The sequence below is a fragment of the Monodelphis domestica genome, chromosome 5 (assembly GCF_027887165.1).
Source record: "Monodelphis domestica isolate mMonDom1 chromosome 5, mMonDom1.pri, whole genome shotgun sequence".
Taxonomy (NCBI): Eukaryota; Metazoa; Chordata; class Mammalia; order Didelphimorphia; family Didelphidae; genus Monodelphis; species Monodelphis domestica.
In genome coordinates, this window is record NC_077231.1 from 148,074,719 (window position 1) to 148,101,410 (window position 26,692).

Sequence of the window (26,692 nt, forward strand, 5' to 3'; positions counted from 1 at the left end):
CAGTTGGGCCTGCCTGTGATTAGGGTTTCTCTTATCCTTTTTGTTTCTCCCCTAATCCCTGCAACTCCCTAGGTAATAGCCACTTCTCCCCTGCTTCCATCCTGGCTTCCTTATTCCTGTCTAGCTCAGCACTGTTTCTTTCTAGTTGTTATTTGTTGCCCTTCCTTTCCATTGTGCACATTTTTTATCTTTTTGCACCAAGAGAAACCTGACTGGCTGTGAAAACCACAGCCTCCCTGACCACATTCCCCTGTCCTGGGTGATCTTTCTCATGCCCTCTGACTCACTGGATCAGAATGCGTAGGAGAAGGAGAAGGCATTTTCATTTGTTCCTTACTTTCACTTTTAGACTCTTCCCTATTCTGCCATTAATGAGCAGCTGCTTCTTTGTAGTTCATTCCATTTATTTTTATCACCCAGTGGACATCCTTGTAATTGCCTTCTAACTTCCAGGTCACCCTCTTTTCCCATTCCTCTCCCTGTTCTTGAGGACTCTACAATACATGTGGATATCACCTCACGTTCCCTGATCTCCCAGTTCATAGAACTCCTCAATTCTTATAACCAGTATCCTCTCTCACTCAAATGCGCAAACAAGCAAAATGTCAGAGGGAAAGTAGTCATAAATGATTGTGCATTCAGTCTAGACTTATCTGCAGTGTGCATTCTTGGAAGAAGTTTCCACACCAGAAATTCTCAACAGTGATGAAATCAGAGTAGATCCATTTGTCAACTGACTTGCAACAGAGTGATTTCAAGTTCTTTCAAGTAGTCTTCTAAAGGTTTTGTGGCGACCCATTGTTATTTATCTTCTTGTATCAGTGAATTAACATCAGTTAATCAGTGAATTAACATTGTTCTTTTTGCTTGTTTTTCCCCACTTGGCACCACTAGATCCTTATAAGCCTTCACTTGAAAGCATTGCACTGTGGGAAGATGTGACTTTGGAATCAAAGAGTCTGTCTAGAGATTTTGCCTTTGTCTGAGGACGAATCATTTGGCTCTTCTTGTTCTCATTTCAGCCAAATGAGATTAGGTGAGATTACCTTTAAAGGTTCCTTTCAGTTATAAATTCATGACCCTGTCATTTCTTCAAGCTGTAATCCTGTATCTCTCCCCCCTTTCACACCTAAATTCAGAGTTCATTTGTACTCTTTTTTTCCCATTTCCTTACTTTCTCTTCTTTGTCTTTAAACTTCTACCATCTGTCTTAAAATTAATTTAAGTATCCATTCCAAGGCAGAAGAATGGTTAGGACCCCAGAAGAATGGGGTTAAGTGACTTGCCCAGGGCCACACAACTAGGAGATGTCTGGGGCCACACTTGAACCCAGGACCTTTGGTCTCCAGGTGTGGCTCTCTGTTCCACTGAGCTACCTAACTGCCTCCCCACCATTCTCATTTTAATCCTTTGTAATCTGGCTCTGGGCCCTACCCCTCTCAAAATTTCTCTTTCCAAGTTTTACCAGTGGTCTCAGCTATTAAGTCCTATTGCTTATCACCTTTTCTCAGTCCTTGTTTTATGTGACCATTTTTAATATAGGAGACCAATATTTTAGAGACCTACTTTACTGAATCTTCACTTTGTACAACATTCTATCCTAAACTGTATACTTTTTCTCCTGGTGATCTCATCAGCTTTCTCCTAGGCAAATGACTCCTAAATTTGTATTCGCCTTAATCTCTTTTCTGAATTTTAAAGCCTCCTAGATTCTTCCAGCTGGATGGGCCCATAGGTATTTCTAATTCATCATGTTCAAAATGGAACTCATTATTTTTCTCTTCGAAGTTTATCCTTCTTCCACACTTTTGAAATACTACCATTTCAAATCCCTCAAACCACCCATTAGCCATTCAATTGCCAAATCTTATTAATTTTCCTTCCATAACAGCTCTGACATCTATCTCCATCTCTGCACTTACATAGACTATCCTGGTTGAGGTCCTTATTACCTTGTGCCAAGACCATTGTAATAGCCTTCTAATTGTTCTTCCTGCTTCCAGGCTTTCCCATCTTAAATCTCTCTTCCACACTGTTGCTATGGTGCTATTCCTATAAGATAGATTTGACAGTGTCATTCCTCTACTCAGGCTTTTGAAGGATTCTTAATCTTTTTTGCTGATGAACCCATTTGGCAGTCTCATTAGATCCATAGACCCCTTTTCATAATATTATTTTTAAATAATTGAAGCAAATACTGAATTTTAGTTAGAGATTAGTGAAAATAAAGATGTAATTTTTTTCCCCTTCTAAGCTAACAGACTTCATGTTTAACAACTTGGCCATTGGGGATATTGAGCTGATCTCAGGGCCAGGAATATCTGGGCTCAGGTCTCACCTCTGAAAGATATGGACTGCAACTCTAGGCAAGAACTCTAGACTAGGGCCAAAACGGATTGGTAGAGAGAATTTCCTTATCCAAGAGCTCTTGATACCAAATGAAATCACAGGTCAAAGGATTATAAATTTAAAGGTGGAAGGGACCTATAGAAGCCAATGAATCCAGGTTTCCTATTTTAGGGATAATAAAACCAAAAGAGAAGTTATATATATATATTTCTCAGCTTGAAATCTAAAGCACCTCACAGTATTACTACTACCTTTCCCATCTTATTTCTTTTACTTTCTTTCACACATTCTAGTCAAATTGGCCTGCTTGCTGGTCTCCATACATAGTTCCATTTCTGTATTTGCTGTCCCCCCTGTCTGGAATTTTCTTCACCTCAACCTTTTAGAATTTCTAGTTTGTTAGTGGTTCTGGTAAGAAGGGAGCCTTGCTTGACTTCCCTTCCCTGATGGTTAGTGTTCCTTCACCCCTAAAATAACTTTGTAGGACTTTGTATGTATTTTTTATTCATATTTGTGTGTTTCTTCCTTTTCTCTTCTCCACCCCCAAGTTTAGTGGAAACTCTTTGAGGGAAAGGCTGTTTTATTTTTGGTTTTGTATTTGTAGCTTTTTTGTGAATACTACATAAATGTCTGTTGAATACAGTGTTCTGTTCCCTCATAGAATGTGAACTCCTTGAGGGCAGAGGCTGTTTCTATTGTCTTTGTGCCCCCAGTGCCAGGACAATGCTTTGTGCCATGAAATTAATAAAAAGAGATAAAAAAAAGTTTGTTGAATGGAATTGAATTCATAGAGGAAAAACTGGCTGGAAAAACATTGGATGACAATAAAAATTTGGGAAATGATCTAGGTTGGAATGATTAGATTAATAAGATGAAATAATGGGGACAGATGTAAAGTCCTTGGGCTTAAGGTCAAAAATTAAAACTATAGAAAAATAGAATGAAGGAAATTGGCTTTAATAGCAATTCACATGAGGAAAAAAAAGTCCAAAGAGTTTGATATAGTCTCAGTATGACTTCAGTATAATGTGACTTTAAGTTAGTGCACTGTATAGTATGATTGGGTGATCAGTATTTTTTAAGGGTTTTCAAATGACAGTTTCATAGGACAGTGAATTGGACATGGAAGAGGATATGATATGATAGCTGTGTTCAAATGTTAAACAATTATGGAAAGAGACTTGTTCTTTGTTAGAGTCAATGGAATTTGAGCAGGGTTTCTTATCCTGGGAACTGGTTTTTTTTTCTTTTTTTTTAAAACATTTTTGATTGTTGTATTTCAACATAATTAGTTTCCTTGTAATTTTGAATATTTTATTTTATGCTCTTAAAAACATTATTCTGAGGTCACCTCTAGACTTCACCACAGCACCAAAGATGGCCATGGCCCAAAAGAGATTATGGACCCTGAGCCTAGAGAAAATGAGTACAAGTTATAGGGTAATACATGTAGCTTTGGATAAGAAAGAACTTTAATAGAATGGCTTGTGGAAAAAAGTAAAGTTCTCATAATTGAGAGCACTCAAGTTGAAATTGGATACTTCATAGAAGGAGATTGCTGCATTAGATGAAAGGTATAAGGGCTTTTCCAAATCCTAGATTCTTTGGTTTTATGAATACAGAAAAGTTCCAGGAGCAGGCTTTGAGTTGCTCAATTCCCTTTCCCCCATTTGAAGAACAGAAGCTTAATTTTCATAGGTTCCCTAGGAGTCAGCATAGTTTAAAGGATAGCATTCTTTGTGATCTTACTTTCCTAGTGTCACACTGCTAGTATTTGTGAGAGGCAGGATTGAACTCAGGTCTTTCTGACTGCACTACTAGGCTGTCTTTCATTATAAGTCAGGAGCAATCAGTAAACTCAGTTAAGAGATAACTTGCTTTATGTTCTCAATTCAAATATATGAATACATTTATATAAATTCATTTTATTTAAATATTATAGTAAACAAAATCCCAATAAAATTACTGAAGATTACTCTGCCAAAATTGTTTTATTTTTAAACTAGAAAGGGACTTACATAAATTCCCATAGGTCTTTCCCTGTTTACATTCAGTGTGCTAGTCTTTTGAAGCTCTCTGACCATTGAAATGACTTGTTGAAAGAGAAAGATAGTATCTAAGGTAGTAACTCTCTTTAAATGGTTTTATAATCCCATCCCTTACCCATCAGGAAGCTGGATAGTAGAGCGTGAGTAAAAGACTTGAGAGCTGGTGCAAATGAAATCACATATGACTGCCACTGCAGGAGAAGACTTTAATTCAAGGTTTAAGACATCTGAGATTAAGCAGATGTTATTCCTAGCTCTTTAATGGGTAACAAGAGTGTTGAAGAGGAACTGGGAAGTTTTGTTATTTAGGCTTTGATGTTTGGGGCATGTGGCTGAGAGATTAACTTAAAAGAGTAGCTTTTAAATTTATGCATGACTTTGAGAACTTCAAATTCCTAAGCATTTTTAATGTCTCATAAACTGAAATTAGTAAATGTGGGGAGAAAATGAGTTTAATATTATCAAAGATTCAGTGCAACTAAATGTATGTTAAAACTCTCATTGGTATTATTAGAGTGTTATTTGAATGTTCTAGATACTCTAATGTTCAAAAAATTCAAGTGGGAAATTTATCTCTGACGAGGCGAAATACAATGATAAAAATGCACACGGGCCGGTTAATAGTTCAACAACTAGGTTTGAATATTATTCATGCCTATACTTTGAAAATAGTTAATAGTAGTCATCTTTTCTTCCCTTTTCTTGACTTTCTTGATTTTATTCTTGCTTCAGCTTACTTGCATTTCTTTCCCCACAGTTGTTTGTTGCTGGTTTGATTGTGCTGCTGTTAGATGAGCTGCTACAGAAGGGTTACGGCTTGGGGTCTGGTATTTCCCTCTTTATTGCCACCAACATCTGTGAAACCATTGTCTGGAAGGCCTTTAGCCCTACTACCATTAACACTGGCAGAGGTACATTGCGCAGGGTCTGCAATTGCACGAGTTTTGCTGGATGTGTGCTGTAAACTACTATATAAACATAGTAGTACATGCCTATGGACATATTAATTTGATGTCCTGATGAAAAAGCAATGCTGACTGTTCAAAAAAAAATCAAGAAGCAGATTCTCCTGGAGTATAAATACTAAATTTTTAAAAATTTTGATTAAAATTCTATCCTCTGCTCACTTGAAAGTTCAGTGGCTGCAAACAGATTTCTTTTATTTTGTTGGGTATTTGTTTGGTAACCTTCCTTAAACCCTTGCTATAGGAGTCTGGATTTCTGGGCTAGATTCTTTAATATATTAAGAGTTGGCTAACTTCAGCATTCTTAGAGATACAAAAACGTGGTGGATTGAATATTTTAAAATAATGCTTGTTGTGTTCATTGTGTTATCAAGGAGCACTGATACTTTTGCTATACTCTAATGGGCTATGAATAGCAGCTAAAATTTCAGAGATTTCTTTCTGTCTTTCCTCTTCTGCCCACCCACCCCCATTTTCCCAAAACCCCTTTCAAATGCCAGTCCAAGTTTTTACTACTCTAGTACTTGAATTCCAACCCTAACCTTACTTAATCAAATAGAAATGCTGGGTTTTTTTTGTTGCTTGAGGGAATATTATTCAGGAAATAAATAAGGAGATCATTTATTAATGTACTACCTGTACATTTTTATTCATTTTGCTTTGCTGCTTCCTTCTTTCTAAGGTATCCTCTTCTCCCTTCCCTTCCCCCAGCAGATATTTAGCAACTAAGAAATTATTTTGACTTATTCTCCTTTTGAGCTAGTCTCCAAAATGGCCTTGACAAAATTTCAGATTTTAAATTCAAAAAGATATATGTGCCACTTTTATTTAAATGTTTCCTTAAAGAACTGGCTATTTTATAAAACCAACATGGAGAAATTTGTATCATATTTTAAATTAAAAACTGGATATATTCAAACTTATTTATTTTGACCTTTTGAGGCAATCTTGGACCATGAGTCTATAGTTAACTTTCATTTGGATTCCCCCAGGTACTGAGTTTGAGGGTGCTGTCATTGCTCTGTTCCACTTATTGGCTACCAGAACAGATAAAGTCCGGGCTTTGAGGGAGGCTTTCTATCGTCAGAATTTGCCCAATCTCATGAACCTCATTGCTACAGTCTTTGTGTTTGCTGTTGTTATATATTTTCAGGTAAGTATACTTTCCCTGAGTGAGATATTGATTATTTTGTCTGAATAAGGAGAGTCAGTGTGGCATAGTGAGTAGAATCAGACTTGAAGCCAGGAAGACCTGGGTTCATTTCCCTCCTCTGTCACATAGTGCCTTTGTGATCTTGGGCAAACACTTAACATCTCCGGGTTCTAGACCACTCTCATTACCCTCCATTGCAGAAAAGGTTCCATGTTGCATTGGTAAAAAGAATTTCTTCAAGAAGAACTCTCCTATTTCAATGAAATCACAAATCAGGTTCCAAAAGAAGAAGTTAGTCCTGAGACTATGAAGTTTCTTATCTAGATTATGAAATTTGGTATTTGGGGTTTTAACATACTCAGAAAAATGTCTAGAATCTTTTTTAATGTTCACAAATCTAATAAGTTACATAAATGATTCTTTTTAAATACAGTTTTGATCTTAAAACATTTATGACCACAAGGTAAATGAAAGAACTTAGCTTAAATTGTTAGAGGAAGTTTTATAGAAATGTTCATGATAGCATTGTATTTCATAGCTAATGTTCTGTGATGTGTCTTACTGTCATATGGTTTTATCAACTTTTTTCTTGGTATCTCATACTTAACTTCTGTCTTATTTTAAATTTCATTTTAGGGATTTCGTGTTGACTTACCCATCAAGTCTGCTCGATATCGTGGACAGTACAGTAGCTATCCAATTAAGCTCTTCTATACCTCCAACATTCCCATCATTCTTCAATCTGCCTTGGTTTCTAACTTATATGTTATATCCCAGATGTTGTCTGTTCGGTTTAGTGGCAACTTCTTAGTTAATTTATTAGGACAATGGGCTGTAAGTATTCTTTTGTTTACATTAAGTATAATTTAAAATTACATCATTGACTTTCAATTAATTTGACAGTTCTTGAAAGAAGTGCAATGTTGTTGCCAGGAATGTCAAATTCACTAACCCTTATTAAGGTTTTTCGGAGAAAACTGTAATGTGGATACAATTGTAGTCCTGACCAGAAAAAACTCTTTAGAGCATTTGTGCTAGTAAGATAAACAAAAATGACTTGCTGTTTTATAATCCTACTTTAAAACCTCACCTTTTATAATAAGGACCCCATGAAAAATTACTTATTCAGAAGATATGGGCAATGGTTTGAAATGATTATGGTTCCTTTTTTACAGTTTAACTCTTTCTGACAGGATGGCAGTGAGGGAGGATGTTATTTACATGGCTTCAAAAGAAAGTATGATTAACTAGGCAGCCTTACTGCTAAGGCTGCAGCAGACAGTAGTGAGGACATTTTTCTAGAAATAGAATCCAGTCTTTTTAATATGTTAGCTCCTTTATTATTAAACTGAGAAGCTTCTTCATCACTGCATTTTTCCAAAGCACCAAAGGTTTGATGTGTTCTTGCAGATTATAAATCTAAGATTTGTCCTTTTTGTTTCTGATGGTTTTGCTCTAGGTATTTATTTTAAATTTTTACACTGAAAGATTTAAATCCCTTTGTGTGTAGTGGTGATGGTAGCAGGGGTAATATTTCTTTAACTGTAAAAAAATTTTAAGTGTCCTAAATGCTTTAACAGAATAAAAAATTCCAGCATTTCTCTGGCTATTGAGTAGCATGAATCTTATTACAGACGTTATCTGTGAAATGTGATAAAATTCCATTGGTTTTGTTTATTCCATACATTAGTTTAATTCCTGTGCTTTCCTTAATATTAACTCTAGTGATTCATTCTATTTTTACTGATGGTTACTTTTTTCTTTAACTAAAACCTATGAAATTTAGTGTTTAAAGAAAAAAGTTGCCTCTCTTAAATGTTGGTGTATATGTACATTGGTATTACTTAGTGTATCCTAGGTAAAACAGCTCATTTGAGAAAAACAGATTAGTTCCTTTATCATAGAGGATGTAATTGTTCCTATTGATTAAATGTATCTTGGGCTAATATATTTCCAAAGTACTTAACCCTTCATGGATTATTCTTGTAGAAACTTGACTATAATTCTTTTCTAGTGACAGTATTAGGGAAGTAAAAGGTTTGTCTTAAAAATCCTCCTTATTTCCTAATTCTTGTTGTTACATAACATAATATTATGTTACATGAGGAGGAGTACTTTTTTGGGGGTGGATATATTTGGCACTAGTAGTTTTAGGGAAGAGCAAAGAATTCTGGAATCAGATGAATTAATTATTGTGTGTAGAAACTGTGATGGACCCTATAATAAATTGCCCTGTCAAAAATTGTAAAGCACCAGTTTTTAATAACAGTCTTGGAACTTCAGTAAGCCCTTCATATTTTCCATTCGTTTCATCATCATCTTAATCTTTTCATGGTAAAGATGTGTTATTCGAAATAAAAATTTTTTAAAGTCATTGCAGGCAGGGGGAAGCTACCCTTGGGTAGCTCAGTGGATTGAGAGCCAGGTCTAGAAATGGGAGGTCCTAGGTTCAAGTGACCTCAGATACTTCCCAGCTGTGTGACCCTGGGCAAGTCACTTGACCCCCATTGCCTAGCCCTTACCACTCTTCTGCCTTGGGGCCAATACAGAGTATTGACTCCAAGACGGAAGGTAAGGGTTTATAAAAAAAAAAAAGAAAGAAAATAATTGCAGGCAAATTTTAAATTTTCTATCACATGAAACCATACATAGAACAGATGTGTTACACTGATTATTTTTCTACAGTCAGGTACCTGCAAATATTGGGTTATCTCCTTTGTAGCTGAATGTTCCAGTTATATATTACTATACATAATTTATAACAGCTCACTCAGTACATATAGATGGGAAAATACTCTTTAGAGAGAAAATTAGGATACCTAGATGAGAAACTGTAATAATGTGCATAATTATTTTCATAACATTGTTTTATGTGTATTGTGTTAAAATTATGGTTGGACTCTGAATATATATATATATATATATATATATATATATACATATACATATACATATACATATATATATTAGGTGGTTGCCAGGGATTTAATTTCTAAATCCCAAAAATGAATTACTAAAGTAAATGGAATTTATAGTAGTTTATTTACAGCAGAATGAAGATATTAAGAAATATGAGAGAGAGAAGAAAGAAAGAAAGAAAGAAAGAAAGAAAGAAAGAAAGAAAGAAAGAAAGAAAGAAAGAAAGAAAGAAAGAAAGAAAGAACGAACTCTGGCTTCTTCTTATATCAGTTAGAATTTCTAAGTCCCAGCAAGGGGAAGAGAGTCTCAAGAAGTTGGGCCTTTCATGGAGGCTTCACACCTCCAGAAATCTGGGTGTTGGTCTCCAGTCTCTCCTCCATCCTTCACTCCAAGACCGGGTCACTGACTGTCCTAATGTTCATCTTCCCTTCAGCTCCGTGATCCTTCACTCAAAGCCTGGGGTGACTGCCTCTGTCCAAACTCATCCAAATGTCTGAATCCAAATGACTCTTCAGTCTTTTTTCCCTCTATTTAAAGACTTTTTTCTCTTGTGTCACCTCCTCTAAATTTTCACGTCTACCAATCACAGCAGACGCTTTTTTCCAGGACTGCCCATTCTTTAGTTCTCACCTTCTTTGGTTAGATTTTATCTTTTTGGGTTACTTAAATCCTCTTGTTAAGTTCACCTTTTTGTAGTTACTTAACACCTTTTTGTGATTAATTTGCCTTTTGTAGTTACTTAACACCTTTTTGTAGTTAAAATCTAAAAATAAATTTTAGCTTAAAAATTCTAGCTTCACTATAAAGGAAGAGCTAAGTACCTTCATTGTTACAATCAGGACATTACAATTTTATCTTCACAATAAAGAAAGAGTTAAGTATCTTCATTGTTACAATCAGGAGATAGCTAAATACAATCTTCACAATTGCATATAAAAAGAGATTTTTAAAAATTTAGTTTTATTTTCAGTTCCAATTTTTCTTCTGGCCTTCATTTCCCCCATCCATTGAGAACACAAGAAAAAGAAAACCTATTAAAAATATGTGGTCATGAATTACAAAATTCCCACATCAACCATGTCCAAAAACAAAAGAAAGAAAGAAAAAAATATGTGTCAGTCTGCACTCTTGAGTATCAGCTCTCTTTCCGGAGGTGGATAGCATGTTTCATCATGAGGCCTCTGGAGTTCTGGTTGATCATTGTGTTGATCAGCATTCCTAAGTCTTTCAGAGTTAATTTTATAATATTATATAAATTGTTCTCTTGCTTCTGCCCACTTCACTTTGCACTAATTCATAGGTTTTCATGACAAGATATTTTAAGCCTTTGTAATATCATCAAATAAAAATGCTTTGAAAGAGTTGACTAAGATCTTTAGAAATTTGAAGCAGCCTTAGGAGAGTCTCAACTTGACTGTTTGCTTGCTCTTATTCCTGTTCTCTAGGATGTCAGTGGAGGAGGTCCTGCACGATCCTACCCAGTTGGAGGCCTTTGTTATTATCTTTCTCCTCCAGAATCTATGGGTGCCATATTCGAAGATCCTGTCCATGTTGTTGTTTACATCATCTTTATGCTGGGATCGTGTGCATTTTTCTCCAAGACATGGATAGAGGTGTCTGGCTCTTCAGCTAAAGATGTAGGTATTTGGATGATTCCTTAAAGCTTTTTGAACTTCTAAAACTTTCTGACATTACTTAAATATCTGATTTACTCTGATGTTTGTTTTAAATTAATCTTTGCCTATACTCTTTAGGAATCTTGATTTGTTATTTTTCCTATGTTGGCAGGTAGCTAAACAGCTTAAAGAACAGCAAATGGTGATGCGAGGTCACCGAGATACTTCTATGGTTCATGAACTTAATAGGTAAGGTCAGTTACAGGTGCTTAAACATTCAGGATTCTTTGTCTGTTTTTCCAGTTAGACTGAAGTGCCTACAATTTATACTTTCTCTATTCATGTTCACGTTTTAAGTTTTTACATTGTCTTTTATCTTTGCTTCCTATAAAACAACTGAAAATGAACAAAACCACAAATGTTCTGTAGATTTTAATTAACATGTTGGGGGATTTCTCTCATTTACAGATGTGTATTGCAGGTGCCCATTTGCCTCAGTGCTCATCAAATATTTGTTGAATTAATTTAAGTATTATATGTCAGAGTACTAGCCTGTGAATCAAAAACCCTAGATTTTGTTTCAATTTTGGCTCTCACTAGCTTTGTGGCCTTGGACAAGTTATTTAACCTGGAATTCAGTTTCTTTCTTTCTTTTTTTTAAATCCTTACCTTCCATCTTAGAATCAATACTGTGTATTAGTTCCAAGGCAGGAGAAGAGTGGTAAGGGCTAGGCAGTGGGGGTTAAATGACTTGCCCAGGGTCATAAAGCTAAGAAGTATCTGAGGCCAAATTTGAATCTAGACCTCCCAGCTCTAGGCCTGACTCAATCCACTGAGTCACCCAGCTGCCCCTGGAATTCAGTTTCTTTATCTACAAAGTAAAATTAACCAGGGCTTTGTTAAATTTCTTTTAGTTCTAAAAAATGTGTTTGAACCGAATTTTTCTCATTTGTAAAACTAAGGAAGAGAATTCTCATATTAAAATGAGTATGATGTCTAGAAAGGACTTTCTAATACAGTCTAAAACATATAACTCTAACCTGCATATTATTAATAGTAATATGTGAGTCTATGAAATTAAGGAAACATTTGAAGTTTTCTTTGACCACCACAAGAGTGAGCTATTGTAACTGTGTGCAAAGGGATCAAAATAATCCCTTGTTCTTCCCTAGACTATGCAAATCTTAGTTGCTAATTTCTCATGACAGCCATATTAGCTCTTGACTGACCTCTAAGTTTCTTTACATTTTGAGGTTAAAGTTTTTGCTTTACTGTAATAAATTTTGACAGTCTCAGAATTGTCTGATTGCTCCCTAAACATTTTGAAGCTTTTTTGTTAGAAATTGATTTTCATTTCTGTTTCTTTAGTAGCAATCTAATGACACACTCTGGCATATAAGAAATTCTAGTTAATGCAGCTTTTCTTTTTCTTTCTTGATGATTTACTAAAGGCTTTTTTCTCTCTCCCTCTACTCCCTCCATCCCCCCAGGTATATCCCCACAGCAGCTGCCTTTGGTGGATTGTGCATTGGTGCTCTCTCAGTGTTAGCTGACTTCCTGGGAGCTATTGGTTCTGGCACTGGAATTCTGCTTGCGGTCACAATTATTTATCAGTATTTTGAAATATTTGTTAAGGAGCAAGCTGAAGTTGGAGGTGTTGGTGCTCTGTTTTTCTAAATGTTCAACTATTTCATCATTCGTGTGAAAGGGAAAATATTTTGACATATCATTTTGGTCAGATAATGCTGTGGTTTCCCCCTCCCCCATCTTGTTTTAAAGTGCTAACTGTCCCATTTCTTTAATGGGTGATGAGCTATGCCTGTGAGCAGCATTAGTACCAGCTGCCTTAAAACTAAAGTTTACATTATTTGTTCAAAATATAGCTATCTTATCTAGCGAGTGTTCCTTGTAATGCTGGAAACCAGTGTATCTACCTTGCTGTTTTGAACCACTATGGTGAAACGTATCCGTTTGATATTGGTAGACACTTTTGCATACAACACTCAAGAATATCCCCGACTTGTGTTTTCAAATAAATGCAGTTCAGATTGCCACTTTCCAGTACTTTATGAGCTTATTTAATGAGTTCCTGAATACATTTATATCTAATCTATATATTTAGATGAATTACTTTTTATACTTTTTTAACTCACAGTATCCACCTCACTTTCCTTCTTCTCCCATCTTCTTTCCCACCCACATATCCCCTCTCCGAATTGGCATGGTATATTTCATTTTGGCTTTTGGTTCCTATCAATTCAGCCACTTCTCAGTGCTGAAAAGTAAAAAAAAAAACAAGCCACAAACATATTCCTGTTATTTTTCAGCCACTGAGCCAAGTGTTTCCTCTTAGTATACCCCTCCTGTTTGTGATTCTTCCTCCTCTTTTCAGTGAGAGTATCTTGCTGTGTTGGCCATGCCTTCTTATTTCATTCAGTCACTTGAGAAAACTCTCAAGATGCAATGCCCTAATTTTTCTTGTTTGTTTTAAGCTCCCAAAGGAAAGATAACAGTGTTTGAAGCTCAGGGTGGGGAGGGAGGAAAAAAGGTGGAAAATGAGTAATTCATGCTAAGAATTTATGTATGTTGTTGTGCTTTATAGCAGCAACATAAATGTAAACATTAGACAATAAACTTTTATTTAATAAGTCTGTCTCTTTTTTTCCTAAAGAAAATACAAAGTTCTCTCGTGTTAATTTTTCTGAAATGACATGTAGGATCATGTGCTTATAAGTTTCTGTTGAAAGGCTAATATAGGCAAAACCCAAGTTATCATACTTGGCATTTTAATTTGAAATGCTAAAAGGGAAGGTAATTAAACTTAAAGGGAGTTCAAGTGTCTGTGATGAAAATATGAAAGCTGAAGGTATATTGTGTCACGAAAATAGTAGTTGCTGTTTCTGGTTAATGAGCAGTGCCATGCCCATAGTAAGAGCTTTAAGAATATTTGTTTATCTTGATTTGAAAGAAAGTTCTAAGGCTTTAAGATTAAACTCTTTTTCTCCCAAAATCATGTTTGCTTGTTTTTCAGAGCCCTGTTTTGTTTCCAACTTACAAAGAATGCAGGATAGGAAACATGTTACTATTTCAGTAGTCTCTTGTATTTAGTCAGCAAGAACAGAGCAAGCAACCTTTTTTTTATCATATTAAAGCTAATATTTGAGAACAAAAAGCAATTTGTTCCAGTGAAACTTATTTTCACAGACTTCATGACCAAAACTATAAATAATATGGATGCATTAAGATTTTTCCCAGCACCTTGAAATCAGTAAAATTATAACTAGGAATGTCAAATGTATCTGAGAACAGGTCTATCTAGGATTCTTGAGCAGAGTAAGCATCTCAAGGTTTAAGTTAAAGTTAGGGTAGAGAGAAGGAATATCCCGCCTGAGCTCAAGCAGACAAGACTAATGGAATACCATAGGAGGTAAGGTACCAATTTTGACAGAGGGAGGAACAGAATTATTATGCCATCCTGACATATAATCAGAAGGTAGCCTGCCTTTCTCAGACCTGCATTCAGGATGTGACTACCTCCTCTGAGCTGGCATGCCTGAGGACTGCTACTACTGTAGAACAAATTTGTATGTACTATCTATCATGTACTATCATGAGAAGAAACTTGGAGAGAATTTCTACTGGTTATCCTGGACAGGAAAATGAAAGCCTTAGGGGCATAGGTGGTGTTTTAATCATTTTCAGCAATTGAAACAATGATTCTTAGATAAGAAAATGTGAAATTGGAACTGAATGTTTCCCTAAGAAGATTCTGCTGAAGAACAGGTTTTAAGCTTTCTGGGCAAAGATATAAATTGCCCAAAGATTTGATCAGCCTAGAAACTCGTTGATCCGAATAAATGGGCACTTGACAATCTTTCTGTCTCTGTATGGGAATCTCTCAGTATTACCCCTGAGATAGTGCAGAAGAGTCATCTATTTTCATGAATCAGATGTCATTCCTTTGCTTAAGAAGCCCCAGTAGCTCTATTGCCTCTAAGATCAAATACAAATTCCTGCATTTGTCCTTTAAAAACCATCCAAACCTGTCTCCAGCCCATGTTCTCCAGACTTAGTAGACATTACTTCCCTACATATCCTCCACAGTTTGGCCAAACTGATCTACTTGCTGTTCCTTTTATGACAGTCCCTCTGTTGTCTCTGTGCCTTTGCAAAGACTTCCCTAAATCATTCCTTCCTCACCTGCGTCTCTCAATCCTTAGGCTCTTTTTAAGCTTATGCACCATTGCCTCCATGGGACCTTGCCTGCTCACATTGCCTTCCTCTTCCTCTGCAGTCCTTTCTCCCCCATGTTATTTGGTATTTGTATATATTATGTATTAACTTTTAATTTTGTATAAATTGTTCCCCCAATAGAATGTAAGCCCCTTGAGAGCAGGGATTGTTTAAATTTTGTCTTTGTCTTATCCCCCGTGCTTGGCGTATAATATGCTGAATAAATGTTTGTTAATTGATTATACACCAATATATGTAATATGGGTAATAAAATGAACTTAATACCAAGTGATCCTAATTTGTGGAGATGACTAGGACCTCATGAGTGTCACTGAAAAAGTGCCATGTGCCTTATTGAAATAAAATAATTGGCTGGGAGGTGGAGGATGGGAATGTGCATGTACCCTGTAGTATTATTAGCTGCACATAAAAAGTGATTTACCTCTGTGGAAATCCTATCAGCCTAAGAAGGGAGTCATGTTAGAGGACATTAAAAGCAGAATCAAAGGAAAGAGAATATAATGACAAAAATGTACTAGTCTGTCAGGTCAGCTGGAAAGATACTGATCTTCATTCCTTTTTGGATATGTTCCAATGAAGAGGCAAGAACAGCCAAGAGCCCTTCATGGGTAGAGAAGCCCAAGCCTTCATTCCCTCCAAAGGGGCTACTGGAGTCTGGCTGGGATTGTGTGGACCTACTGTTGCTCTGTCTGTTGTGTGTTCTTTCCTGGTAAAGGTGAAGGAGACCTTGTGATCTTTAAAAGTTCTGAAGAGTAAGCCACCAGAAGTCTGGCAGCTGGAGCCCATGTTGGGATTTGCTGGAAGGAAGCTTGGGAGAAATGAAGTGCTGAGTGGTGGCCCATGTGGTCAACAGCCATCAATTAAGCTCCTCTTATGTGCCTGGCAATGTGCTAAGTGCCAAGGATATGAGGGGGGGGGGAGTCTTTGCCCTCAAGGAACTCACAATCTGATAAGAGGGAAAACTTGCAAACAAGTAGGTACAAACAAAATAGATACAGGATAAGTTGTTGTTGTTGATCATCTCCGAGGGAAGGCAAGCCGCCAAGTTGCAGATTCATCTACTTGGCTAAGTTTGCATCTGGAAGTGAATTTGGTAGGATTAATGCTAACTATAAACACAAGACAAGATCTGAACTGCCAAGGAGCATGTAGCAAGCTTTGGGAGAGTGAATCTGAGGTCTCATTACAAGTACAAATACAAGCCGTAGGAGTTTAGATATCTAGAGTGCAATTAGGGAAAGAATCGGAGACATTAATACTTACTGAGCTTTAAAAGGAGAGGAAACTGGGAGGGGAGGCTATTCCAGATGAGAAGAAATGGAAGAAAAACAGAAAACAGGTTGTTTTAAGAAAACATGGAGGAAAGCAACTAAGAAATATTTGTGAACCCCATCTCTAAGCAAACCTCATTTAGGATTAGAAAGTCCTTTTTAAGGATGATCCTTTCTTAATTGCCAAACCACATGCCTCTCAAACAATTCTGGAGCTGCCTTCCAGAGATGCTTTGGGTTTTGTCATGCAAATAGAAGGCCAAGTCAAAGTAGGAACAAAAAAGGCATTTCTTACAGTGGCCCCATCACTCACCAAGTTTAAGTGGGTTCAAAACCTTGGAATCATCTTTGACTTTTCCCTCACACCTTTCCTATCACATCAAAGCAGTTACCAACAGTTCGCCTAGCTCAAGTATAGCTACAGTCTCCTGAGGGGTCTCTTCCATCGTCCTAACAAGATCTTAAAAAAAGAAAGAAACCCTAATTTTCTGTTTTAGCAACAACTAAAACAAAGGGTAGACGATTGGAGTCAAGTAACTCGCCCAAGGGTAACACAGCTAGAAGTGTCTGAGGCCCTATTTGAAGGCAGGTCCTCCAGACTCCAGGCCTGGCACTCTATCTACTGCCACCTAGCTGCCCCTTTGAAGGGGTCTTTCATCTGTGCCACTGTGTCATCCATCTACTCAGGCGTGTGCTGGAATCAGCTTATACCAGCTTCTGAGAGCCGATTGTTAAATTTTCAGTGTGAGCATTTACACCTCAGAAATAGGCAAATGCTCCACATCAGAGTTTGATTTATTGTTTTGTTGACTGTCTAGACTTAAGTGATGACAAAAATGTCAGTAATGCAAATTAAACCTAAAAAAAGTGTTTTGTGTGCACATTTTTTTCCCTGGGACAAAAATATCTACCAGCACACTACTGTGGCTCCATCCTAGGAAGGCTGTCAGTAGCACCCAAGTTGAACTGTAGCTACAATTTCCTAAGGGGTCTCAGCATCTCTAAACTCCTCCTTCCAACCCTCCCTTTATACTGCTATTAAGTTATCTTCAATCTGCATTTTATTATATTTCTTCTATCTGTACATTTTGGCTTTAAATGTAAATAATTACAAATGAATAATTTTGCTTTGAAATAAATATTTTAGTCCTCCTATCTCTTTAAGGTATCCTTAATTCCTGGTCTTTCAATTTTTCATTTTCTGGTCTATTCCTTTCTCTTAAGTGAATTCTCTCTCTTTTTTATGTTGTCCATCTCAATTAACAGGTAAGCAAAAATAGTATATATACTATGGAAAAGAATATAAAATTATACTCAACTGAATTATCTCTTTTCAAAACATTCTCCTGGGGGGTGTTGACGTGGCTCAGTGTATGAGAACCAAGCCTGGAGTCAGGAGTTCCTGAGTTCAAATTTGACCTTAGATCCTTTCTAGCTGTGTGACCCTGGTATAAAAATGGAGATTTGAACCCTTCAATCCCCAGAAGTCCTTGGTATTTCCCAGAATTCCCTATAATCTCACCTGTGTCTCCACCTGGACGAGATCACAATGAATATTTAACTGGCTCTCTGTCTCACATGAGCTCTCTACTCAGCCATTGCAATGGTGTAGTAAGTAAGTTAAGCGAGGGCATTCTGAATTGGCTAATCAGCCATGGGCACATGGTGTATTTTCTTTATTCCTTGATTTTCTAATAATCCTTAATAAACCTCACAAAATGTAATATTTCTATTACTAGAGACTAATTTAATTTTTGCACTTGGCAAGTCACTTACTCCATCCTACCCCCACATTGCTTCAACCGTACTGCACTTCTGCCTTGGAAACAATACTTCATGCCAATTCTATGTTGGAAGGTAAGGGTTTAAAAATAAACGAATAAAACCAAAATATTCTTTTGGATCATTTCTTAGTTACTTTTTCCTAAAAAGCAGACTTAATTCTTATGGTTTCTCCTTTTCTTTCTTGTTACAGTCAACACTCAACAAATGGCATACAGTTGCTTGGTATTATTTGGTATTTAAAGCTCTGGCCCCTTCCTACAATTCAAGTCTTCTCACATATCACTTCCCTCCACACTCCCTATGGTGACTGGCCCTTCTTAGTGTCCTGGCCTTCTTGCTGTCCCTCACACAGAATACTCCATCTCTCATTTCTCTGTAGTGTCTGTCCCTCTTGTCTGGAATGCCTCCTCTCTCATCTTTCTATCTACAAAACTCAGTTCCAATGCTGCTTTCTGGCCCTTCAAGATGACTGTCTCTGCTTTTCTGCCTTTTGTACTATGCCTCTGCACCTGTGCCCTAACTCCCACTCTCAGGGTGTGACTCCAATGAGGTTCAAAGTATTTTGTGGGTTCACACTCCTAAAACTAGGTAGCTTGCCAGTCTTTCTCAGGGCAGTTGCCTTTAAGAGTCGACCACGTGAGACAACCAGCTCACAGCAAAGGCATTTACTGAAATGGCACCCCATGAACTGCAGTAACAAACCATTTCCCCATAAATCTTTGGCTTATTCTCCCACAATTAAACAGTGTCAGGGAGAAGAATGGGTACACATATCCTACAATACAAAACAAAACAAACAGCCGTGGCTCAGGTAACAGATAATTTCAAGAACCCAGTGTCCTTTTCATAGAAGTCATCCCAAAGGAACTATATGCAGACAAAAGACCCCTCACACAAATTAAGACTGATCTGAACAATTGGAAATATATTTATTGCTAATGGATAAGCCAAGCCAAGATAATAAACATGCTAGTAACTAAACGAATTTGCTTACCTGGTGCTATACCAAACTACCAAAAGATTATAAAGCTAGGAAAAAAGAAAAAAATGTCAAGAATCTTAAGTGAAATGATGGGGCTGGTAGTATCAGATCTCAAACTCTAGATTACAAAGTTATAATCAATTTGCTAATGGTTAAAAAGCAGAGAAATTAATCAGGGGAACAAAATGGGCACACCATATACAGAAATAAATGAGAAGAAAAAGTACACACACACACAGTTAATCTTAGTGAATTTTAATCTACTGTATCTTTCTTCCCTCCTCAAACCTACCGTAGCACCTCCAAAACCATATATATCGAGTATGTGTGTATATATATAGTATATATATATGTATATATATATAGTATAGCATGTGTGTCCTTTGAGAGATATATATTATATACCATAAATATTATATTTGTTAATATTATAAATATATATTTGTTATTATATTATATTACAAATCTCATCTGATCCTCCCACTTATTTAATAGATACAAGTTATATTATCCACAGTTTTATAGATGAAGAAACCAAGGCTCAAAGAATTTAAGTGATTTTTCCATAATCACACAACTAGGAAATATTAAAACTGGGATTTGAATCCATGTCTCTCCTGACTCCAAAGTTTAATACTCTTTCATTATTCTATCCTGTTCCTTTGAATTCTCACTTTATCTCTTTTAAAAAAAAAATTTAAGAGGTCCGTATTTTCCTTTTTTTTTTGTCTAGACCTATAATTTCATTGAATATAGGGAATTCCATTTATACAAATTGTTAATTTATAATTTATAGTCTTAAAGAATCACCTTGGCAGGGCAGTGGATTGAAAGTCAGGTCTAGAGATGGGAGGTTCTGGGTTCAAATTTGACCTCAGATACTTCCTAGCTGTGTGATCCTGGGCAAGTTACTTAACCCCTCCCTGTTGTCTAGCCCTTCCCATTCTTTTGCCTTAAAACCAATACCCAATACTGATTCTAAGACTGAAGGAAATGGTTTAAAAAAAAAAGAATCCCTTTGGCTCCAAGACAACTCCAAGGGATCCAGGATGAAAAATACTGTGCAAAATCCTAGAAAGAATTATCTGGATGCAGATTGAAGCAATACTATTCTTTGCTTTAGTTCCTTCATGAATTTTTTCTTGTATGTTCAATATGTTTTTTTTATTTTAAACCCCTACCTTCCATCTTAGAATCAATACTGTGTATTGATTCCAAGGCAGAAAAGTGGTAAGGGCTAGTGTAATATTTAAAATTAGTTGTTTGCCATAAACTGTTATAATTAAAATGGTTGAAGGCTTAAACTGTAGTGATTAAAATAGTGGAAGATATAAATTGTGATAGATATAAGAGAGGGTGAGTAAATTTGACCACAGAAAATATGTTTCACTACAGTGTCTTGGTTTTAAATCAAAATATAAGGTGGTCACCAGGGAAATATTCCCAATTATTCAAATACCCAAGTCAACTGGGTTTTATAGAGATTTTAATTAATAATACAATGAGTAATTAAAGGAAAGAGAGAAAAAGGAAAATAAGTATGAAGGGCCTTAAGCCAACATGGCCTAGACCTGAGTCTTAAGAGAGAGAGATCAGTCAGTCAGTCTTTTATCACTCACCACAAGGTCTGTCTAAAGCAAGGATGTCTGGGGAACAGAGTCTCCCCAGAGGGAGTTCCAGCCAGAGTCAGTCTCCCAAGGGACTTCTTCTCAAGAGATCTTCAAAGGGCCTCCTCCAAAGGGATCTATCTCCAAGGATCTATCTCCAAGGATCTCCAAGCCTCCAAGGATCCTATCTCAAAACCTCCCTTGCTCCTGAGATTCCTTTTCTTATATAGAGTTTTTTTTTACTATGTCACCTCCCCTAAGTTCTTCCATCTATCAATCACCATAGATGTTTCCTAAAGGACAGCCCATCTGAATTCCTGCTAAGTCGACTAATCTCCTCAGTAAGTCTGAACCAGAGAAAATGCTGCTGTTTCGACTAATCCCCTTAGTAAATCTGAACCAGAGAAAACATAGCTGAGTCGACTAGTCTCATTAAGAGAAAACTTGCCCTACCCTTTTAGGTACCTAGCATCCCATTGTATCAATTCTAAAAACAGGCATGGCTCAAAGAACTCCTTGCCTTATTATAAGCATAGGTCCAAGTACTTTCATTGTTTAGCAAGGAGTTTTCTCCCCTAAAGCAGTCTTAAGTACGGGTGGAGTAGAGGTCCTCCCATTTCTGATCCTGGCGAGTTCTCACATTAAAATGGGGAATGTTTCCCAGTAGGGAATTTGTTCCAATGGAGGATTCCTCAATGTGGAAATTTTTAACATTCACAAGTCTGAGAAATTTCAAGATTTACAGTAGGCAATGGGGGTCAAGTGACTTACCCAGGGTTACACAGCTGGGAAGTGTCTGAGGTCAGATTTGAACCTAGGACTTCCCATCTCTAGGCCTGGCTCTCAATCCACTGAACTACCCAGCTGCCCCCTCCCCCCTTTTTTTCAATATGTCTTCTTTCAGGTCATGGGGAATCTGGAAATTTGTACTGTATGACTGCATTGGTATAACCTATATCAGACTATTTACCATCTAAGGAAGGAGGAAGAGAATCTAGAAAGCAAAATGTCAGGAAATAACTTGAAAATTGTTTCTACTGTAACTGAAAAAAAAAAAGGAATAGACAAAAAAATTACCTTGGGCACTGAGAGATTGACTTGCCCAAGATTATACAAGAAATATATATCTGAGGCAGAACTTGAACCTGCGTCCTTTTAATTCCAAGTATGACCCTCTATGTACTACAACATTTTTACCTCTCCATTAAAATTTTTTTAAATTTAATTTCTCAACATATTTATTATCCAATTTATTTTATCCTCTGCCACTTCTTACATTATAAGCATTCTAAAGGAATTTAATCCCTTGTGTAGAACCCCTGAACTCTACTCTTATTTAGAATATTCTTTGGGTTTTCATGGATTCAAAATCAGAGGCTGAGACCTGCTAATATATATCTCCATGCCAAATAACACATGGTTCCAAAAGCAAAAATTGTTTAATCAAAACAAAACATTAGGATAATTAAACCGGATGGTAAAGGTTCCCTGTCCCCATACATAAATGGCTTTGCTCTCCTGAGCCTTCAGGGTTGTCCCAATCAATACCTTGCTTCATCTCAAGCAGGTCATATCTGTAACGTGCTTGGCACACTGACGCATAGTAGGCGCTTTACAAAAGCCAAGATAGCGAAAGGAACCCAGCTAGGTTAAACTCACTCGGGCAGTGCTGAAGCTTGGAGCACAAGGCTCCTGTTCTAGTCAGTGCTTCTTCCGTCTCAGCACAGCTAGCTAGAGAGCACTGAGCGAAACCTCTTGTCACAGTCCTCGTTGCCATCATGAAGAGCCAGACAAGATAAGGATGCTGTGGCTGGGTTCCATCCATGTCCTTTTCCTCTACTCTGCCGCTCGTTCTACTCCTATATCCATCTCTACCACACAACCAGACTTATCTTCCATAGTTCAGTCTTCCTAGTTAGAGTCCACACAGGGTATATCATCACCGTTCTACGTGCTCTAGCCCAGGCTTTGGTGAAATTTAGTCTAGAAAACTTTCCCCAAGCATTGTGAGACACGGAATTCATGAAGACGCTCTCTAGCCTAGTATCTTTTATATTTTAAAATGTTATTATTGGGTCACAAAGGCATTCTGGATTGGAACTGCCTACAGAGTTCATAGTGGCGGGGATGAGGGCTCAATTGGTGTTTCTGTATCTTTTAGAGATGGCGTAGGAGTGGTGGCCACATGGGCTTCAGAAAGCTCTGATCTTGGGAATAGGGACTGCAAGCTAGAGTTAACTATGGATGATTGTGGTGACTGCCTATCAGCTCCCGGAGGCCAAAGCTATGGAGGTATGCAGTGGAGTGGGCAACTGTTGGAGTCTAGAATCATGTTCGCCTTGCACTCGGGATCTAAGCCATTAAATTCATACAGATATAGATGAACTAAATGAGGGTTAATATTTTGCTGGCATTGAGGATGACGTTTAGGTAGGACTAAGTTTTTATATTTATATTTTATATATTTATTTTTTAATTTAATTTTTATTAAATATTTTATATTCTGTATTGTTCTATAATTTATTAAATGTTTTCTATTTCATTTCATATTTATATATTTAATTATATAAATTCTATATTTATAATTTAATTTTATATTTATAAAAACTAAGCCCTTCCTAAATGTCGTCCTCAATCTTGATTATCCATTTGGAAGATTATCCTTGATCATTTAAACATCTCTTATGCCATACTTAGCACAGAGTGAGCATTTAGTAAATGGTTATTGCCCTGCCCTACTGGCTTCCAGAATATTTGGGGTCCTTTAATTACAATAGAAATTTGAATTGAGAATAGGAGTTAGAGCCATGATTGATCCTGGGAACTCCCAGGTAAGAAAGTTCCTTCTACTAATGCAGGTTAGTAATTTGTCTTAGAGAGTTACTTAGAGCATGAGAACTTTGTCTCTGAAGTGAGGTTCAGAGGTCCTTACAGAGGTTCAGAGGTTCAGAGGTTCTTCTAGCCTCTGTAAGGAGTTGAGATATAGAAGAGAAAGAGACATGATTTAGGTGAAGGAAGAACTATTAGGCTGTCTCTCACCTCTCTGCGTTCCTTCCTTGATTTGCTGATCTAACCACTTCTTTCCCCCTTGGATTTTTTTTTTCCTTTAAAAAAAATTTTTTTTAAACCCTCACCTTCTGTCTTGGAATCAGTACTGATTATTGGCTCCAAGGCAGAAGACTGGTCAAGGCTAGGCAATCGGTGTTAAGTGATTTGCCCAGGGTCACACAGCCAGGAATTGTCTGAGGCCATATTTGAACCCAGGACTTCCCCTCTCTAGGCCTGGTTCTCAATCCACTGAGTCGCCCAGCTGCCCCCTCCCCCTTGGATTCTTCAGGAATCACAGAGCCACAAAAATCTCTGAGCTGGAAAGACCTCAGAGGCCATACTTGAATGTTTGTTTCCCTTTTGTGTGGGATGGGGTCCCAAACAGTGGACCTCACCATTATAATAAATTCACAAAGTTGGAGTTGAGAAGCCAAAGTATAAGTTAGCAGTTTATTCTTTTGCAAAAGAGGACACTCCTAGCTTTGGATACTTAGGGAATGGTGAAGCATTGAATTCAGAGAAACAATTTATAGAATCCCCAATCACAGAAACCTTTCCCCCTCTTAGGGTTTGAAGAACAGTGAGAAAATTCAAAGATGTAACAAGGTACACATATTCAAAGGGAACATGAACTTTCTTGGACATTGTGACACCTTCAAGATAAAGGAGTTACTGAGTTGTGAATTTTCATCTGATGGAGTCTTCTTGTCTCCAGAAAACTATTCAAGGTCTTTGAAATTTAAAGTGGACAGGCCAAAAGAGGTTCCTTCCTTCCTTCCTTCCTTCCTTCCTTCCTTCCTTCCTTCCTTCCTTCCTTCCTTCCTTCCTTCTTCCTTCCTTCCTTCCTTCCTTCATCCTTCCTTCCTTCCTTCCTTCTTCCTTCCTTCCTTTCTTTCTTTCTTTCTTCCTTTTCTTTCTTTCTTTCTTTCTTTCTTTTCTTCTTTCTTTCTTTCTTTCTTTTCTTTCTTTCTTTCTTTCTGTCTTTCTTTCTTTCTTTCTTCTCTTCTTTCTTTCTTTCTTTCTTCTTTCTTTCTTTCTTTCTTTCTTTCTTTCTTTCTTTCTTTCTTTTCTTTCTTTCTTTCTTTCTTTCTCTCTTTCTTTCTTTCTTTCTTTCTTCTTCTTTCTTTCTCTCTTTCTTTCTCTCTTCTTCTCTCTTTTCTTCTCTCTTTCTTTCTCTCTCTTCTTTCTCTCGGTCTTTCTTTCTTTCTTTCTTTCCTTTCTTTCTTTCTTTCTTTCTTGCTTTCTTTCTTTCTTTCTTTCTTTCTTTCTTCTTTCTTTCTTTCTTTCTTTCTTTCTTTCTTTCTTTCTTTCTCTCTCTCTCTCTCTCTCTCTTTTGGGGGGTAGTCTTGTTCTAAAAGGTCTAAGAAGAAATATTATTTTCTATATACTGTATGCCATATATTATATATATGCTATATAGCTATACTAATACTATTGGGTTTTTGAAAATATTGGGGTGCAGGCTAAAAAGATTTAAAGAAATACTTTTTATAGAAAAGACAGATTATATCACACTCACTTTTATAATATAACTGGCAAAGTGGAGCCACAGTTGGGAATTTTTGCAGTGGGGACAAATGACTACAAACATGTTATTCAAAATTATGTGTCCTTTAGGCTTATTTTCCAAAACAACCTCTACCAGCAGACCTTGGTAATCCATGATTTACTTTATTTTAAACAGGTAATCTTTGAAACTTATGCCACTTTCATTTCCAAATCTATCTCCCTGCATTACACTAGCCAGTGCCCCTAACCAAGCATGAACAAAAGAAAGGGGGGGAAACAGTTTGGTAAAATGAACTGACACAGGAATCAATTTTAATCTAAAAATTTCTTCCCTCCTCAAACCTACCATAGCACCTCCATATCCATGTGTATATGGAATGTATGTATACATATATGTACACATATATAGCATGTATATTTAGAGGTATCTATATAGTCTGTCCCATGAGATATATGTATGTATGTACATGTGCATGTACATATGTGTGTATATAAAATCTCATTTATTCCTCCCAGCTGTGAGATCAGTACCATACCAACAAGTCTGACGTGCATTCCATGGCACCTCCAACCTATTCAAAGAAGGGTTGAATCATTGTTTTTCAGTCTTGGCTGATGCTCTGTGATACTATTTGCAGTTTTCTTGGCAAAGACTGGCGTGGTTTTCCATTTCCTTCTCCTGCTCATTTTATAGTCATGAAGGGACCTGCATAGCTAGAAAGTATCTGAGGCCACACTCGAATCCAGAACCTCTTATCAATAGGCCTGGCTCTCAATCCATTGAGTTACCTAGTTATCCCCTTTACATTTTACCCTAATAGATCTAGATCATCCTTGCAGTTCCTAAAGGGTTTTTGGTTTTTTGGGGTTTTTTTGCTTTTTTTGTTTTTGAATCCTATCATTCAGTGTTAGCTCTCCTTCCCAGTTTTGGCTCTTTGTGAATTTGATCAGTATTCCATCTATGCCTTTATCCAATTCGTCACTTCAAGGTTAAATAACAGGGTCAAACTAAAATGCCTTAGGCACAACACAGGAGACTTTCTAAGGTGACATTAAACCATTAGGGAATATTCTTGGGTCTGGCTATTCAATCGATTTCACCAATCTTTTAGTCCCGATCTTTCCCTCTTTCTCATGAGGATGGTAAGAGAGCCATATAAAGCCTTGTCACAAGAATTATCTTGGT

The 26,692-nt window shown here is 36.9% G+C and overlaps 2 protein-coding genes across 3 annotated transcripts in view; both read left to right on the forward strand.

The window, feature by feature from the left end:
• The window catches only part of SEC61A2 (SEC61 translocon subunit alpha 2), a 37,216-nt gene extending 21,645 nt beyond the window's left edge, over positions 1–15,571 (forward strand). The window contains exons 7-12 of the mRNA XM_007503958.2: positions 5,155–5,308; positions 6,355–6,515; positions 7,152–7,349; positions 10,880–11,071; positions 11,223–11,299; positions 12,541–15,571. Of these exons, the coding sequence (XP_007504020.1) occupies positions 5,155–5,308; positions 6,355–6,515; positions 7,152–7,349; positions 10,880–11,071; positions 11,223–11,299; positions 12,541–12,727 (969 nt within the window). The 3' untranslated portion in view covers positions 12,728–15,571. The remainder of the gene's footprint in view (positions 1–5,154; positions 5,309–6,354; positions 6,516–7,151; positions 7,350–10,879; positions 11,072–11,222; positions 11,300–12,540) is intronic.
• A 7,511-nt stretch (positions 15,572–23,082) lies between these two features.
• Positions 23,083–26,692, forward strand: part of CDC123 (cell division cycle 123) — a 174,137-nt gene continuing 170,527 nt past the window's right edge. The window contains exon 1 of one of the 2 annotated variants that reach the window (XM_001363530.4): positions 23,083–23,241. The gene's annotated coding sequence lies outside the window, so the exon portion shown is untranslated. Of the gene's footprint in view, positions 23,242–23,268; positions 23,380–26,692 lie in introns of those variants that run through there. The other variant, XM_056799447.1, reaches the window with a different exon arrangement.